The sequence below is a fragment of the Rhinolophus sinicus genome, chromosome 14, assembly GCF_057876585.1.
Source record: "Rhinolophus sinicus isolate RSI-liver-muscle chromosome 14, RSI-T2T, whole genome shotgun sequence".
NCBI classification, from domain to species: Eukaryota; Metazoa; Chordata; class Mammalia; order Chiroptera; family Rhinolophidae; genus Rhinolophus; species Rhinolophus sinicus.
In genome coordinates, this window is record NC_142514.1 from 83,646,510 (window position 1) to 83,664,083 (window position 17,574).

Sequence of the window (17,574 nt, forward strand, 5' to 3'; positions counted from 1 at the left end):
TTGAAACTGCTAATATGTTAACAGTTTCAGAATTACTCATCACAAATAAGAAAAACAGGTCTCTCAGCTACATGGATTTGGTGAGTTTCGCCTGGTAGTAACACCACTAAGGCCCGTTTCTCAAAAATAAGGGTGGGGGTGAGTGTGAAAAGGATGTAACCCAGGGCTACGCCCTGAATGCAGGGCACTGATCACTAATGATCTAAAGAAGGCACAACTAAAGCAATGGTAAAGGCAGTAATCAATATTTTACTGAAACATTTCATAACACAGAAAATCTGTCTGACGTGTAAAGTTACTGTCTTACGCAAGGACAGACCCATTTTCAAAGACTAATATGAATACAATAAATATGGAGTTTACATACTAATTTGTACACAGAAACTCTGCTCCACAGCCATAGAAATTTATACTTAACAGTGCAACATATAATTTAATCAGTTGATTTATTTGACAGGTTTTTCTTACTAAACACAAATAACTACCTGGTTTTCATATATATATATATATATATATATATATATATATATATATATATCCACACACACACATATATATATAATATTATATATATATATATTTTATGTATATAGATATTCAACAATCTGTACAGTCTCTAAACATAAAACTCCTAAAAGGCACAATTGTCTATACAACATGTACAAAAATGGCTGGAGCTGACACAAAACAATTATTGGTCAAAATTTCATGATTGCACAAAGATTAGTCATGAGTTTATGTCAGAAAAATGTGCTTTAAGGGAAGGAGGGTTTTCAAAGAAACCTTTAAGTGTTATATAAAAAAGAAAACAAACAAAACAAAACACCCCCTAAATAAAAAGCCATTAGGTCGCTATCACCAGCCTGTCCTCATCGTCGTCACTACTCACGTCACTGAACTGGGCAGTGGCCTGCCTCCGAGATAGGGCCGTGGGCCTGGGCATCGGCCTGTCCTGAGAGAGAGTCCGCTGGCCTGATGGCTCTGGGAAAACTGGGGGCTGTGCCTTGAGCAGAGGCTCTGACACAGACGCCGGTTTGCCCTGAATGGAAGGGAGTTCATGCTTGGGCTTCTCGTGATTGACTGAGGCAGCCTTCCCTGTGTCCATCTGACTTGAGCCCTCAAGCCCTGCGTAATCTCTTGGAGGGGCAGGTGGATCTAGCACTTTGTTTGCATGTTCCCGCTGGACTTGAGGTGAGCCCTGAGGAGACGCGGTCCGGCTGCCCTGACTTGCACTGGCCACAGAAGTCGGCCTGGGATGCGCCTCGCGGGCTCTGTTTTGGGAAGCTGGTGTTTCAGGGGCTCCCTGTGCATCCACGGTAACTTGACTCACTGAGGGAATTAAAGTAGGCAGCGCTATGTTCAAGATCTGGAGGCCAGGAACGTGTGCCTGAGGGGTGGGGCTGCTCTGCGACGGAGGCTTCGCAGCCAAAACTTGCAGCCCCACGGCATTGAGAGCCAGCCCCGGCGGGTGTACTTGTGGGGCAATGTTTGTATTGGCGAGGCCCAGAATATTGACGGTCTCCATGCTCAGTGATGGAAGAGACTGCAAGCCCGGGGTACTGAGGCTCTGTAGGCCTGGCACACGGATTTGGCCAATGGGAATACATGGCACGACACTGCTTAATTCAGCCACTCCAGCGGGATTTGTAGTGCCAGAAACTTCTGTGATCGTATCCCCAGGAGTGCCCACAGTTCTGTGAATTACATTGACAGCAGGAATCGTAAGTTGCATTGGCCCAGCTTGAATGGGTACAAACGTAGAATATGTGAGGCCACCAGGTACTACGTGGATTCCCCCGACTGGAACCATATTATAAGGTGTCCTTGATTGCTGCTGGGAATGCAAAGGAAGGTGGCTAAACAAATGAGTCTGGGGAGAAGGCAGGCCTGGAGTCGGTGGGAGAGTGACTTGCTGCTTCTCTCCTTGAGCGTCAGACTGAGGTGAGGCCACTGAAGGAATCCCCGTTGCTGCCAGAGGGCTGCGCTCAGCTGCAGGGGGAAGCAGTCTCACAGAGGCTGTGTTCTAAAAAGACAAGAGAGAAGAATCCTTTCAGAGCAGAGCTCTTAGTCACTGAGCTAAAACGCTAGCATAAAATCTAGGTGAAAGGACGCATATTTGTATTTTACAAAATTATAAGCTTGCTAAAAATTCTATTCTGATTTTTAAAAATTTAAATTTGCAATGAAAAAAAACTACTGCACCTGAAATCTCTTCCTTCATTTTCTTGCACAAATAACAGCAACACATTTTGTACAGTATTTTGCATTTTTTAAAATTTCCTGGAAATCATCTCACTTATACTAAATTAACCCTGAGAGGCGGCTGTAATTACATTCAACTTTTGCTGTTGCTGTCGTTACTGGCACAACAGCTCCACTCTATTTTAGACATTAGGAGTTATTAAGAAATTGAGGTATTAGTTGGCCATGAGTATCAACTCGGGGAAAAATTAACTGGAGAATTATTCCTGTACGAAATAAAGAGTATCATTAATAAAAAGATTTGTAATTGTTCATTTGTATGGTCATTCATCCATAAGTTTATGGAATATCTACTGAAAACCAGATTTCCAGGCACTGGCAGGTATATGAGAGATTTGGGGACAGGGAAGCTTCGAGCACAGGTGAAATATGAAAGAAATGAAATGTCATTAATAGGGATAAATCTTGCCTATCCTGCCACCCAAGATTATCATCTAAGTAGTACTAGCTTTTCCTTGATAATATCTATATTATAGAGCTACATTAATTTACATGCTACTTTAATTTAAATATCAATGTAATTCAAGTATATTAATTTAGGGTAGAATATAGAAATCCAAGCTTCCAAACTTTAAGACTTTTTTTCTCCAGTGTTACCTAGTAAACCAACATCTGCCACATTTAGAAATAAATCCTAGTGCAACTGTCAATACATACTAGTGGTCAGAGAACTGTCAATGAGAGAAGACTGGATTCCTCACAGGTGTAAAAGCAGGGACTCATTCACAGCGCCCTGCGGGTGACTTCCCAGTGTGGCTCCGAGCTAGTTCTTGGGCAAGAAGCTTCCCCAAGTTGCCACAGCAATTCGATCATTCAAGCAAAGTAAACTACATGATTCATTCTGGGGCTCACATTAACTTTGCCGTAGAAACTAGGAGCTGTTTTGCCAACAGGGACAAAGTGTAAAATGTGTGGATGATCTACTGCAAACCCATCGTATCAATGCCAGTGGAAAAACAACTCGGAGCAGCCACGGGATAAGTGAGTCTCAGATTCTTGTTCTCAATAGGCACACACGTATTTTTTTTCACAATATTAAAAAAAGCAAATAATAATAAGTGAGTCTATTTTGAAAGACCTGTTTGGTTCTTTCACAGATTTATAATACGATATGTGAACGCTGATTAAAATACCTAACAAGGATCCAAAGGACATAAATATTTTTGTCCTTAAATAAAACAAAACAAAAAAAAGCTTAAACAAACTGATTTAGCCGTGAATGAAAAACTTAAGTACATTATTTTCTTAAGCCATTAGGCTCCCCATACTTAACAGGAAAACAACAAACCATTTACCTGCGTTAAAGCCTTTCTAGCCACAGAGCTCAGAATTTCTTCTGATTCAGGGTAGTCTACAGACATGTGATGACATGGGGAGGTGGGGGCAGCCTCAGGTGACCTGGAAGCGTCTGTAGGAGCAGTTGTTTCATCTTCGTCTTGTGCAGCGTGTTGCCTGGTCCTCGCCGGCATCTCTGTCTTCCTGCCGTAGTCGGACTGCACTGTGCTAAGTACGGTCATTTTGGTGGGCAGCGCTCTGGGCAGGACGTCCATTGGGTCTGTGTGGAGCCCAGAAAAGCAGTCGGTAATCCTGCTGTCCTCGTCAGCACTCACGGAGTCCTGCAGGCCGCTTCGGGACGGCACGTGCTGCGGGCTGGCTGTGACGGAGGGGGCTGCCGACAGGACCGACTCAGCCTGGCTGTCTTCATCCTCATCCTCATTTTCATTATCATCCTCATCCCCGCCATCAGATTCTTCAAGATCGTATCCAGACCGCTCAGAACTGAATCTTTGTTTTTCATCTAATAGAAACAACCAAGAGGGTGTGTTATAAAATGTTTTACAACTGGACAAATGCAATCATTTTTTACTTTTTTACAAGCTTGGCAATACTGTGAGAAATATGGAAGACGGGGATTCTACCCACAGACGGCCTACAGTTTAGTTGAGGAGAATGACATGGGGAAGAACGAATCGGTCCAGCAGGATGAGAGCAGTGAGGCACTACCAGAGCGGCACGCAGGGCAGGCTGTGTTGGTGTAGAACATGAACTAAGTCTTGAAAAAGCAGACAGGCAGAGGGTGATGTAAAAAGAAAATCAGAAATAAAGACCTCAAATATCATACTTGTAAAATCCCCCAAAGCAGACTACACTATATTTAAAAATTTAAGAGGTCAATACAATTCTTTCCCTGAGTTCTTTTTCTCTATTTCTTTGTATTTTCCTCTTACTGAACCAAAAAACCCCCAAACAAACAAACAAAAAAAACACACAACTAATGGCATTTCACATTTATAAGCAAAATTATTCTCCTTAATACTTAAATAGTATTTTAGACAAGTTTCCATTGCCCCCTTAGTAATATGCTCTAACATGTAAGCCTCCTTCTACTATTTTTTTACTTAGAGAGGTGCTAAATTTTCCCACCAATTTTTTTTTTTTTCTATGATGATTCTACCCTCTTCTCACAGGAAGGGGAACATTAACTAAAAGTCCTTTTATAGCAGCAGCATGTCATGTGAGATTGTGTGTAACAAAGGATATTCAAGATGGTCCAGGGAACAGTTTCAAAACTCTATGCTCATAACCTTATCTATTCAAAATCTTGCAAAATTAGAGGCTGTTTCCCTTAGAAATGTAATAAACTTTAAAAAATTTAATGGAAAAAAAACGCAAAACACCTACCCCAATTCTTTTTCACTGAGCTATAAATGAAGAAAATATCAGACCATGTTCAACTTAGCTGTGATACATTCTGCATTTACACTACATTTTTGAAGAGAAAAAAAATGTAAACAGAGAAATAGGCAATTGGTATATTTCCTGGCTTTCCCAAATGGTCTGTGTATTAATTTATTTTACTACTTTTTCTATATTATGAAGTTCTTAGGAAAAGGTCTTAAAGGACTGACACCAAACATTTGAAGGTGATTATTTCTAGGACAGAACAGACTAGAACTTTTATGTTGTTTATCTCAAGCATGTGATACTTTAATAATTAAAATAGTCAAAGATAAAAATATGCATTTAGGTTCCTTTAATACATGATTTCATAAGCTTTTTGTTTTAAGAGTTGTACTATTTTGCTGTAAAATAATAAATAAAATAATACCAACTTATTGAGTTCTACCAGGTGCCCTTGCTGGAGATACAATGGGTGATTTCTGGGTAAATGTCCGGACTCCGTTCTCAAAGATACCTACTTCTCTTATACACTGTCTGATACTGAAATTCTAAAATTAGAGAGTCATTCCCAATTTGTTTTGAATTTGCCACATCAGTGCCAACTCAGATATATTTTTAGAGACACTTTTTCTTTTAAAGCGGAAAGGGAAAAAAATAAAAATTAAAAAAAAACCAGCAGAAACTAGATGACTGGGATAACAGGTCGTGGAGAGGGAACTAATTTCATTAAAAGTCAACCCTGCTACAAAGTCTAACTGGGTGGAATTTGCTTTCCCTTAAAACTATTACTTTTGTTTTTAAAGAGCAAGCCTAACTAAATTTACAACTTTTCCCAAACCCACCATAAAGCTCCGTTCTCAGATAATCAAATAGCCCAAACTCTAAGCAGAGACGGTTTCTGTAAAGAGAGAAGTCAAGGCTTGCATCATCAGGGGTAGAGGCAACAGGACAATGGCCAATGGAAGTCAGCTCAACAGCTGACAGGCTGGTTAGAGCCGTGTGGGCTGGAAGGATTGCGTGCATCCTCTGGAGCTCATTCTCGTCAGGCTCGACGCCATGAACCCACACGAACTCAAACAGACGAGAACTAAATGTCTGCTGTGGTCCAGATCTGGGGCAAGGGGACCAGTAGCCATACAGGACGGGCAAGTAATTCCACCTGGATCCATCTCCCCTCTCGCCACCATAGAAGAAAACCCTTATCCTGTAAAGGAAGGACAACAAGAATGGCTGCTGTCAGGACATAGGTGCAAACTCACTGCAGTGAGGGAAGGGAATGAACAGGAGAAATAACACAGTTCTCCTCCTTGAGGAGGAACAGATTACCAGCTGAGTCCACCACAACAGCTGGAGGACGGGTAGAGGAAGGAAAGGGCCACAGCCCAAGAACACGGAGCATGTAGGAGACCGAGGCTGGATCAGAGCAGTGATGGCATACCATCTCCTCCTCAGCCCCTAATGCCAAGCTAAAGAGCATTAAATGACTGCTAACAGCAGACTACTGCTGGGAGATGAAAGAACCAGAATGTGTAGAGTGACCCTGTGAAGCACTCTGCAAAGGGAGGACCTAAAACTAGAACTGAACAGGCACCGCTCTGCTCATCCATCTCCACACCAAACACAAGGTATCGCCACAGGAATGTGAAGCCTCTGGTGTGCGAAGGGTAGCCATAGCAACAAGCAATCTCTCAAACCCAGTCCAAGTCTAACTAGAAAAACTCCCACCCTAAAGGGCTAGCAGAAGGAAAGGTATGCCCATTACCAGGCATAAAAGCTATTTACATTAGTCTGTACTGTCTTGTACAAGATGACCAGCTTCCAACAACAACTACACGGCATACAAAAAGGCAACGAAAAAAACATTCTCAAAAAAGGCAGTCAGAACCACTCAATATGACATAGATGTTACAACTGTCAGAGAATTTAAAGTAATTATGATTAATACGTCAAAAGTTCTAATGGGAAAGGAGGACAACATACACTATCAAATGGGAATTTTAGCTGAGATATGCAAACTACAAAAAATAATGAAATGAAATTCTGTAAGTGAAAAATATAGTAACAATGACAAACAAGAAAACTATCAAACTCAGAATTCTATCCCCATTGAAAATAATCTTCAAAGATGAAGAGAAATACAGACTTTCTTAAAAAAACAAATTGGGATTCATTGCCAGCAGACCTACTTGACAGTAAATGCTAAAGAAATCTCTTTAGGCAGAGAGAATATGGTAGCAGCTGGGAACTGGAGCTACACAAATAATGAAGAGCATCAGAAATAGAATAAATGAAGATAAAAGTATTTCTTTTTTATTTTAAATTGCTTACTCTACAAGACAACTGAATGTTTATAGCAAAATAGTAATAATGTACTGTGTGTGTATAGCATACATGTAAATACAAAAGATGGAACACCAATAGCACAAAGAATGGAAAGAATTGTGAATGTATTGTTATAAAGTCTTTACACTACATGTAAAGCAATATTATATTATTTGAAAGTAGACAACTAATTTTTTTTAAAGGTAGAAATAACAAGTCAGTAGAGGAGGTAAAATAGAATCATAAAAATGCTCAATTAAGACATACAAAAAGGAAGACAAAAAGTGAAACAAATGGAAAACAGCTAGCAAGATGGTAAGTTCTAATCCAACTACATAAACATTAAAAGGAATGGTCTAATACATGAATTAAAACACAGAGATTGCCAGACTGGATAAAAAAGCAAGTCCCAGGTATATACTTTGTACAAGAAATCCATTTTATACAGAAAGACATAGATTGGAAGTGAAGTTTGAAGAAAGATACACCTTAAATAATTAACTAAAATAAAGCCAAAAAAATTCTATACTAATATCAGACAAAGTAGACTTTAGAACAAGGAATATTATTAGGGATAAATAGGAACATTATATAATGATAAAGGACTTAACTCTCTTTGAACATATTAACTGTGCAGCAACTAACCAGAGCTCAACAAAAATAAGGCTAAAGCTGAAAAAAATGGAATAAATCCATAAACACAATTGAAGACTTCAATACTCCACTCTCAGTAACTGATGAAATAAGTATTTAGAAAATCAGTAAGAACACAGAAAACCTGGAAAACACTATCCAACAACTAGATGAAAATTAAAATACAACAGTCAAAATGTGTGGAATGCAGTTAAAACAGTGGTTAGTGAAAAATGTATTATATTAAATACTTTTATTAGAAAATACGAATGGTCTCAAATAAATAATCTAAGTTCTCACTTTTAGAAATTAGAAAAAAGATAAAACTAAATAAACCCAAAGCAAAGAAAGGGAAGGAAATAATAAAGGTGAAAACAGAAATAATATTGACAAAAGAAAAATAAAGCTAATGAAACCAGAAGCTGGATCTCTGAAACACAATCAATGAAACTGATAAACCTCTAGTAATAGTTGCCGAGAAAAAAAGAAGATAAAATTACAAACATTAGATGAGAAAGAGGAGATATATCACTACAGACCCTAAAACATTAAAAGGATAAGAAAATCTATGAAAAACTCTACACCCTCCTAATAATGAACAACTGAAATTCAAGTACAATGCTATTTATAACAGAACCAAAACAATGAAATATTTAGGTTAAAATTTAAAACGTACAGGATCTGTACGTTGAAAATTATAAAACACTGTTTAAAGAAATCAAAAAGATATACCATATTCATAGACTGGAAGTCACAATATTATTTTTCCCAGTTTAATGTAACAGATACAATTCAAAAACAAAAACTCACAAGCATTTTGCAGATATTGACAATGTGATTCTACAATATCTATGGAAAAGAAATGAGAATACCCAAAACAATTTTGAAAAAGGAGACAGTATGGTATTGAGAAAAGTATAGACATACAGGAGCAACAGATCAGAAGACAGAGTTCAGAGATTAAAAAACCACGCAGCTATAGTGAGATAAACTTTGACAAAGGCAATTCCATGAAAAAAGAAATAATCTTTCCAGCATATGGTGAAGAAACAAATGGACAGCTACATACCAAAACAATGAACATTGATACATACCTTACAGCTATTATCGTAACTCCAAATAGAGTATAGACCTAAATGTAATATATAAAACTATACAACTTGTCCAAGAAAACTGTAGAAATCTATGTGACTCGGGTTAGACAAAGACTTCTTACACATGATACTGAAAGTACAATCAATACAACAAAAATTGATAAACTGGGATTTATTAATATTTTTTGCTCTGAGGAAGACACTGTAAAAGAGAATAAGACAAGCCACAGACTGGGAGAAAAACATCTGCAAATCACATTTCTGACAAAGGGATTATATTCACAATATATAAAAAGCTGTCAAAATTCAACAATAAGAAAACAAACAACCCACTTTAAAAAATGGGCAAAATTTCTGAATAGACACCTCACTGAAGAAGCCACGTGGAAGGCAAACAACACATGAAAAGATGCTCAACTTCATCCATCATGAGAGAAATGAAAATTACAACCACAATGCAATACCACTACACACCTATTAGAATATTTTCTTTAAAATGTGCTAGTGAGGTTGCAGAACAACTGGATTCTCATGTATTACTGACAGGAATGTAAAATGGTATGGCCACTTTGGAAAACAGTTTGACAGTTCCTTATAAAACTAAATGTTCATCAACCCAGAGACTCCACCCCTAGTATCGAATGGAGAAATGGAAACTTATATTCACATAAAAATCTGTACATGAATGTTTAAGCAAATTTATTCATAGTTGCCGAAAACTAGAAGTAACCCAGATGCCTTTCAACGGGTCAGTGGATAACAAACTCCTGCACATCAACACAATGGGTGACTACTCAGCAACAGGAAGGAAATGAACTACTGACTCACAACGACATGGATGAATCTTACATGAATTTTGCTAAGTGAAAGAAACCAGATCCCCAAAAGCTACTTCTTGTATGATCCCTTTCATATGACATTCTGGAAGACGCAAAATGATAGAGTGAAAAAGAGACCAGTGGTTGTTAGGGGTTGTTGGGTGGGGAAGCAATTAAAAGGGAGTGGCATGGGGAATTTTGGGGGGTCGGGGGGGTGAAGGAACTGCTCTGCATGCAGCGGTGGGAGTGCATGTACAATTTTATGCATTTGTCAAAAACCAAGAACTATGCACCACAAAGTGAATTTTACTGTATGGAATAAAAACATAATGAATGAGGATGTGGGGGGAATTGAAGATGAAATGCAAGCTGAGACAGATGACTAACTAAAGGGCAAATGAACCACGTAACCACACTGAAGGGGACGGGAAGAAAGGTCCCGACCTAGGTCCCTTGACTGGATACTGTGAAGGCTGAAGACGAAAACAACTACACATACACACTGTACTGTAATTGTAAATTTGTTTTTCACCGGTGGGTTAGGATTTCTGAAAGTAGTCTACTGGTATACTAGAGTTGAATAAGTTATGTCCACATATTGCAGATGAGAAGCCGTTTTTTTATTGTAGGTGAAATAAAAAGAAGGAAATGGAGAAGGCTAGAATAAACTTTACGTTGTTGAACTGGAATTGGAACTATCAGTATGAACTCATGTTTTCATTTATATATGACAGCTTAAAAGAAAAAAAAAGATGAGGCCATCGAAGGGCTCAGGAACAGACCTCACAGAACTCTCGATGGCCAAGGAGAACTTGGGCTATACAATAAGTAACGATAGCACCGGATTATAACCCAAAGGATAAAATACACATCCTTGAATTCATACTAATATAAATGAATACATGGATGAATGCACGAATGGAAAAACGGTAACTTCCTTACAGGAAAATTCCAGTTAATAAATTAGACCACCACGGTAATACTGACCACAGGCAAGATCCATCAATGTATAAACAGGATATTGGCATTGTCTCAAAGTATCTCCCATAAATATTTAATATTTTTAAAGGCAAAAACAGTAAATTTACAGTGTAGAGTCCTGGCAGCCATCACCTTAGCCAAGTAATGAAGGTTAACATGACCAACAATAAATACTGACATAACATACCCCTGATACGATGTGCTAAGGAAAGCACATCATCCTATGATCCTTTCCCAATGACACACAACCTCAATCCAATTATGAATGTTTCCCAAATTGGGAAACATTCTACAAAGTAACTGATCAGTACTCTCTAAAAGTGTCAAGGTCATGAAAGATAAGAAAGGCTGAATGTGTACTGGAGGAGTCTAAGGAACCGTGACAACTAAGTGCAACGTGGGATCGTGGAATGAGATCCTGTGACAGAAAAAAGGACATCAGTGGAAAAGATGGTGAAATCCAAGTAAACTCTGCACTCGAGTTAGTAATATTGAGTTGAGGTTAATGTCTTAGTGCTGCCAAACGTTCCATGGTTAGGTAAGATGCTAACCTAAGAGGAAGCTGGGTGAATCATACACAGGAATTCTCTATACTAGTTTTGCAACTTTTCTGTAATCTTTTTAAAAACGGCATTAAAAAACAACAACTATTTGCCAGTGCTCCAGGGTCTATATTTTACCCTCCTGACACCAATATGCGGTCTCGTTCCACAGCTCCCTCCCTGCTGTCCTTACATTCATCAGGACTTCTCTTTCTGATAAGCGCTCTTCTTTCCTATTGTTTAATCGGAAACTGTTAATTCTTGAAACCAGTTCCAACACTTCCATTGATTAATTTGAAAGAGGAAATTTCTCCAAAATATACTTCCCTATATATGTGTTTAACATTTTTACCACTTAAAACTGTTCTTCTTTTGTATCTTGTACCTATTTTTGCATTTCTTATTCAATGGTACATATAATGACTAAATGGCTCTACCCCACGTCTCACCATCTAGACTCTAAGGGAACCTGGCTTAGTACTACATACAGACCAATACTATTTGATCATAACGAAAACAAAGACTAATTAAGAACCCGACTTCTTCTCACACAACAATTTAAAAAATGAAAAATGCAGTTAATTAGTGTTGAACCCACAGCTCACAAGAGGCAGAGTCAAGATTCAAACCCAAGTTTGCCTGTCTCCATAGTTTATGCTAAACATTCCACATTCATATGTCACATTTGAAAAATGTAACTGTAGAATGATCTGAAAGGTCAATAATAAATTATAGTCAATAAGCTAGCTTATAAACATGCATGAGTTGAATGTTTATAGGTACAGACATTGAAAGCTTCATATAATTATTTGATTATGAAGAGAACACATAAAATTCAATTCCCAAGAAGAACGTAAATAACTGAACCTTTTCAATCTCACAGGAAATACACTGGATAACTGAGTATTATAGTAACTACAGACATTTAAGAATAGTTATGTTATAAATCTTTTAAATTTTCTATTATATACGTTGACAGGTTCTACAACTTGAAGCAAACGACTCATAACAAAACCAATTTCACCATAAGCTGATAGAGATAAACAAGAGTTAAATTCCTATGACATCTCATCAATGTTGTAATGATGTTATCTGAGGACCTGCTTTGTGTATGTGTGTATAAATTTTCAGTGTGTATAATTTATGAGAATTTAAAAAGAACACCATGTACTTTTTAATGGAGAAGGAAGTAAAACTATTTGGCTTCATTTTAATCCTACTTTGCCTTGATCATACCAAGTTTCAGGGTGGTAGTTATGACGGGTGGGAAGACATATGGAGTGGCTTCCCTGGACTTTCTTTCTCTCTGGACAGAGCCACATGCCTCCAGTCTGGAAATGACTTAAGAGGGGCTGGGTTCCTTTCTATAATTTTCCTTCACCGAGATAATAACGTTTTTTTTCTCGGCATGCATTAAGTCTGGACGCTCCTGAAGGGAAAGATCACTGTTCAAGTTTGGAAACCTGCAAATGAATTTGGGACCATCACATATTTGTTAATCGGGGTTAATATTCTGGGGTGACAGAAAAATAGATTAAAATGGAGAGTTTATATGAACATGATACAATGGAATCCTTTCAAATATCCACAGCACCAAAACAAAGCCCAGACAACCCTGCTCTCTGGGTTTATACTAGTAAGAGTTCTTTCCTATTACTTTGCTCTCCCCTTAACCTCTACCCCTGCCCCAAAGACTATCACTACCGAGTCAGAAGTTGTGCTAACAGAAAATCCAGAAAGGAAAAAGCAACTTGTTTATGATTACAATCCAGTGAAGATGAGAAAACAGGCTTGATAACTAATCCAAAAACTTACACTGATGCCTTCATGCTATTGTGCATTTTGCTACTGCATGTTGTTTACCACAGTAACTTCTACAGTGTTACTACACTGAGTACCTCTGAGCACCTGTTACAGCAGGCGACAACTGCACTGCTGGGTACGTGTGGCTCATCGCATGCTCCCGTGAATGCTTTTACTGGAACACGACCCGGCTCATGCGCTTACATGTTCCATATGGAGCTTTCCCACCAGAACCACGTTAGTGGTTGCAACAGACCGTCAGGCCCACAAAGCCTGAAAACTTTACAATCAGGTCCTTTACAGAAAAAGTTTGCCAATATTTCTACTTTGTTTCATGTTTAAACCTAACCACCACCCTGGGATAGAGCTGAAATCAAACTCATCTTCCAGACACGTTAAGAAACTTACAGAGGGCTAGAAGGCACCAAAGCCAGGCTTTGGAACTGAGTTTTGAAACATTTAGGAGTCCTGTCATTAGTCCAATCAGATCTACTGACTTTTCACTATTATATTGTAATTGTTCTTTCTTTGGCTTGTACAATATAGACTGTAACATTCCAGAAGCGTAAAGCTGTAAGCTGTGACTTATCCCCAGGCACTCCAGAAGAGGCATAAGGAACCTATATACTTGCTTAACAAATTCCGAAATAAATGGCCCTTAAAAGTTCTATTTAATTTACGACCTCGTAGACACATTCTCCACTCATTATAAAAAGTATTTTCCAATACTCAGCATCATTTTACATAAGTGTAAAATTAATTTCTCTAGTTTCTGTGAATTTAAAATCATGATGGAAAAAAAGAGGTATACAGCAGCAATACTGTTTTTCAAAAGTAAATGTTCCAATCAAGTTAGGTCAAACAACTTCCCTAAGGGTGTATTCCAAAAGCGTCTAAGATCAGTCACAGGAACTGCAAGCTGCCCTCCCATCGCTGCCACACAGTGACACCTGCTGGGAGAGTCGCCTCCACAGCAGCACTGGCCCCCCCTTACAGACAGTCAGCAGCACTCACTCCCAGACCAGCAGCATCAGCATTCTTTTGTTGTTGTCGTTTGTCTGTTTTTGTTTGTCTCATGTTTAGAAATATTACTCTGAATTCCAGACAAACAACAGCAACGTGGGGAAACTTTTTTAAAATCACACAATTTCTGCAGTAATGTTTTTTCTTTCTTTTTTAAAGATGAAAACATCATTAAGAACATAATGTGCCAGAGTTTAACGTGTGTTAACTTTAGGAAATAAACCACAAGACTACCATATCTGGGTCATTCTTTAAGGATGTTAATACTTTATTTTAAATATAAATCCTAAGGCCTATTATTGTTTCATATTGTACATGAAAACTTTTCTTAAAAGGAATAATATAGTTTTCTATAAAAATCTCAGTGATAAAAATGTATTCTACAGGTTTTACTGAGAAAGGGTTTGTCAGTATTTTTATAAAAATCACTTAAACTATTTTCCAGGGTCAGTGTGATACAGGTTTTAAATCCTGTGATCCAACATCATCACCTTATACACAGTATCCTAAATACTTCAACTCTAACAAGAATGATGCTTGTAGTTACACTCTGCCGTATTGAATGTTCTGTTTGGCAGCTGAGGGCACATATTAACATTCCTGGCACTGAAGTCCAGCATTCTGATGACAAAAACATTCTTTGGATCAAGGCATGAAAAGCAAATAGCCAGCAGCATGATTTTTGACACAAAAGGTGAAAAAGTATTCACTAATACCCCAGGCACCAGGGGACAAAATTCCAGAGACTATATAATTCTGCATGACAAGAATACAGGGCATGCATGGGCAGCTGGGCTGGAGGGATTTCATGAGCACATACTATCATTACAGCTTGAGTTGCTAGCTTTAAACTAAATGGAAACTTCTTTTAAATGCTAAGTGTCCAAATTTTAATTCCCTCTGCTTAGTTCAAAATAAATGTTTTCCAACATCTCTACATTTCATTCTTTTGAAAATTATAATAGAACGAGAATTCATCTGCAAAAGGAGAAAGTAGGTAGCCATACGCTGTTGCTAAGGGTAGTTAGAAAAATAATTAAGAAGACTGAGGGTCTTTGGGGTCCTTGGTCCTTCATCACACCATTTGCACATTGACCTTGAACAAGCACTCTTTGTCAGGCAGGGAATGTGCACCATATGCTGACCAATGACATCTGGGTATCCGTGGCTGACACAGTAGAGAATGTGTTTAGGGTCCTCAAAAAAAGCAAAGATTGAAGATAACACCAGGAAAAGAACTACTTAAGTTAGACAGGAATAAATCTGGAGTACAACTCTGGTGCGAACAAATAAAATAAGGCAGACATAGAGTAATAACTAATTACAAATAGCATTTAAAAACCTGGACTTTTCCCAGATAGCCATAAACTGACCAAGACATTACCAAATGGTAATGTTTACAAAACAAATATTACGATGGGATACTTCGTAGCATACTCTCTGGCCTTCAGTGAGCATTTACTAAAACTGTTAAATGAATTAAAAGCTCAAAGATGCCATTTCTTGGTGATGATTATGTGTGTGCTAGATGGAGAAAAGATCAACTAAATGACCAAACCCACAAATTTGTCCTATAAATCTAAAAACACTATCCTTAGGTTTCTGGGTGCTGTTCTACCAAGTCTGGGGCTAGATTTAGCATCTTGTCTCCCAAATAACACCCTGGTGGTTATTTTCTTTAATATATTTACCACATGTCCCAGATGTCTGAGATCATCAAGATTTAAATATATGTAGCAAGTTCTTCATATCCTGTTAGCATTGATTCGGTATATTTGTGACTTTCATAAAGTGTGCCAATTATTACCGTTCTTTTTATGGTACTGAAGGACTCCATTACTGAAATAATATGAAGTGTGGCTATCAAAAATACTTAGGAATTTTATTCAGCATGCTCTAGAAGTGTCACAAATTGTCACATTATTCAAGACAATGTTTTATAGTACGGGTTTCCTAAAAGACATGTGGCTCCTGAATTTGGCTACTTATTTTTCTTTAATCACTGCATTATTTAGTTGGCGTCTGTAACCGATTAGCATAATTAAAGGACAAATTTCAACAGTGTTTAGGACAACCTAGGGGATAAAGGATATTCCATTGATGGTGTTTTTTGTTGTTTCAGACTTTCACTTTCCCTGTAGCTAAACCAGATGTCCCCTGGTAAGTGCAGTTTTGAGGCATAATAAAAGGCGTCGGAAAGCCACTATAATCATTACCTTTGGGAATGAAAGTAAGGAAGCAAACTGTGATGACTGCTGTGGCACCTGAATGTTTACTTGCAGCAAAATGGAACTCCAGCGTGGCTTCTGGGAGCGGACTGTGCACTGGGCTTCCTATCAGGTTTATGTTAGATTAAGTATATGAGAAACGGTATTACAACCCCAGGATATCACAAAGCATTTCATAAAACTGTTCACCACACGAGCAAATTATATGTGAAAAGACCGTACATTGCATAATGCAATTTTATCATTCATTTTCATTTATTGGGCCAATAAAAGGGAGAATACACTGTCAGAAAGGAATCTGGATATGGGTAGAAGATCCTATGTGTCGGCTGAAGTCTCAGAAAGAACCACTATGAGCGTGGTTGTTGAGATGGGACCTGTGTGATCAGGGAGGTGGGGAAACTCCAATGGGCGAGGAGGAGGCTGGCAGGAGAACCCAGCACGTAAGAGCACTGGAAACTGACCAGCGTCCGAACCCCAGTGCTTTGTTCTACCAGTAGATGCACGCTTTAAAACTTAAAACTATAATACTTGAACATATTTATCCTCCTTTCTAATTTTTTAAGTGTCACTTCGCCTACTACTCATCTAAATGAAACACTTCGTAACATGCTGCTACTCCTTGTAACATCTATCTTTATGGAACTGATAAGGGCGAGGTTTTAAAACATACACAGAAACATTAAAGTAGGAATAAATCAAGTCCTTATCTTTTATGATAGTCTATTCCATGAAGAAAACTCTACCACAGTGATGATGGGCCAGAGCAGAAATTAATTCCAGGGGAAATAATGTTCCCTAATTTAATAAATGAAGAGCGGTATTTCTAAGTTATTCATCACACCTTTATACATATACAGACAAAAATGGATGTCACAAGGGAAAAACTGTACCAGACTTCCCACCCAAACTTGTAAACCCCACAAGGTGAAGAATGAGGGATGTTGAAGCACTGAAGTACTTTGTTTATAAAAACACCCTTCCAGAACAAGATTTCTGTGCTATGGTACTATTCTTGCTGCTGCTGAATGGAACTGTCCACTCAACGAAATCATGCTTCTTTGAATCATTATTGTCTAAATTCCCACCATAAAATAAAACAGAAAGAGGGGGGAAAAACCCGCAGCAATGAAAATTCCAGGGTCACAGATTATGTAAAAGCTCTATCTATCATCTTTTGATTCGT

The 17,574-nt window shown here is 38.2% G+C and overlaps 1 protein-coding gene across 5 annotated transcripts in view; it reads right to left on the minus strand.

Moving 5' to 3' along the window:
• Positions 1 to 229: 229 nt before the first annotated feature.
• Positions 230 to 17,574, minus strand: part of HIVEP1 (HIVEP zinc finger 1) — a 134,116-nt gene continuing 116,771 nt past the window's right edge. For all 5 annotated transcript variants that reach the window (XM_088791381.1, XM_088791380.1, XM_074335229.2 and 2 more), the window contains 2 exons: positions 3,558 to 4,060; positions 230 to 2,023 (listed from right to left, as the gene is read on the minus strand). In XM_088791381.1, coding sequence (XP_088647507.1) covers positions 845 to 2,023; positions 3,558 to 4,060 — 1,682 coding nt within the window. In that variant the 3' untranslated portion in view covers positions 230 to 844. The remainder of the gene's footprint in view (positions 2,024 to 3,557; positions 4,061 to 17,574) is intronic.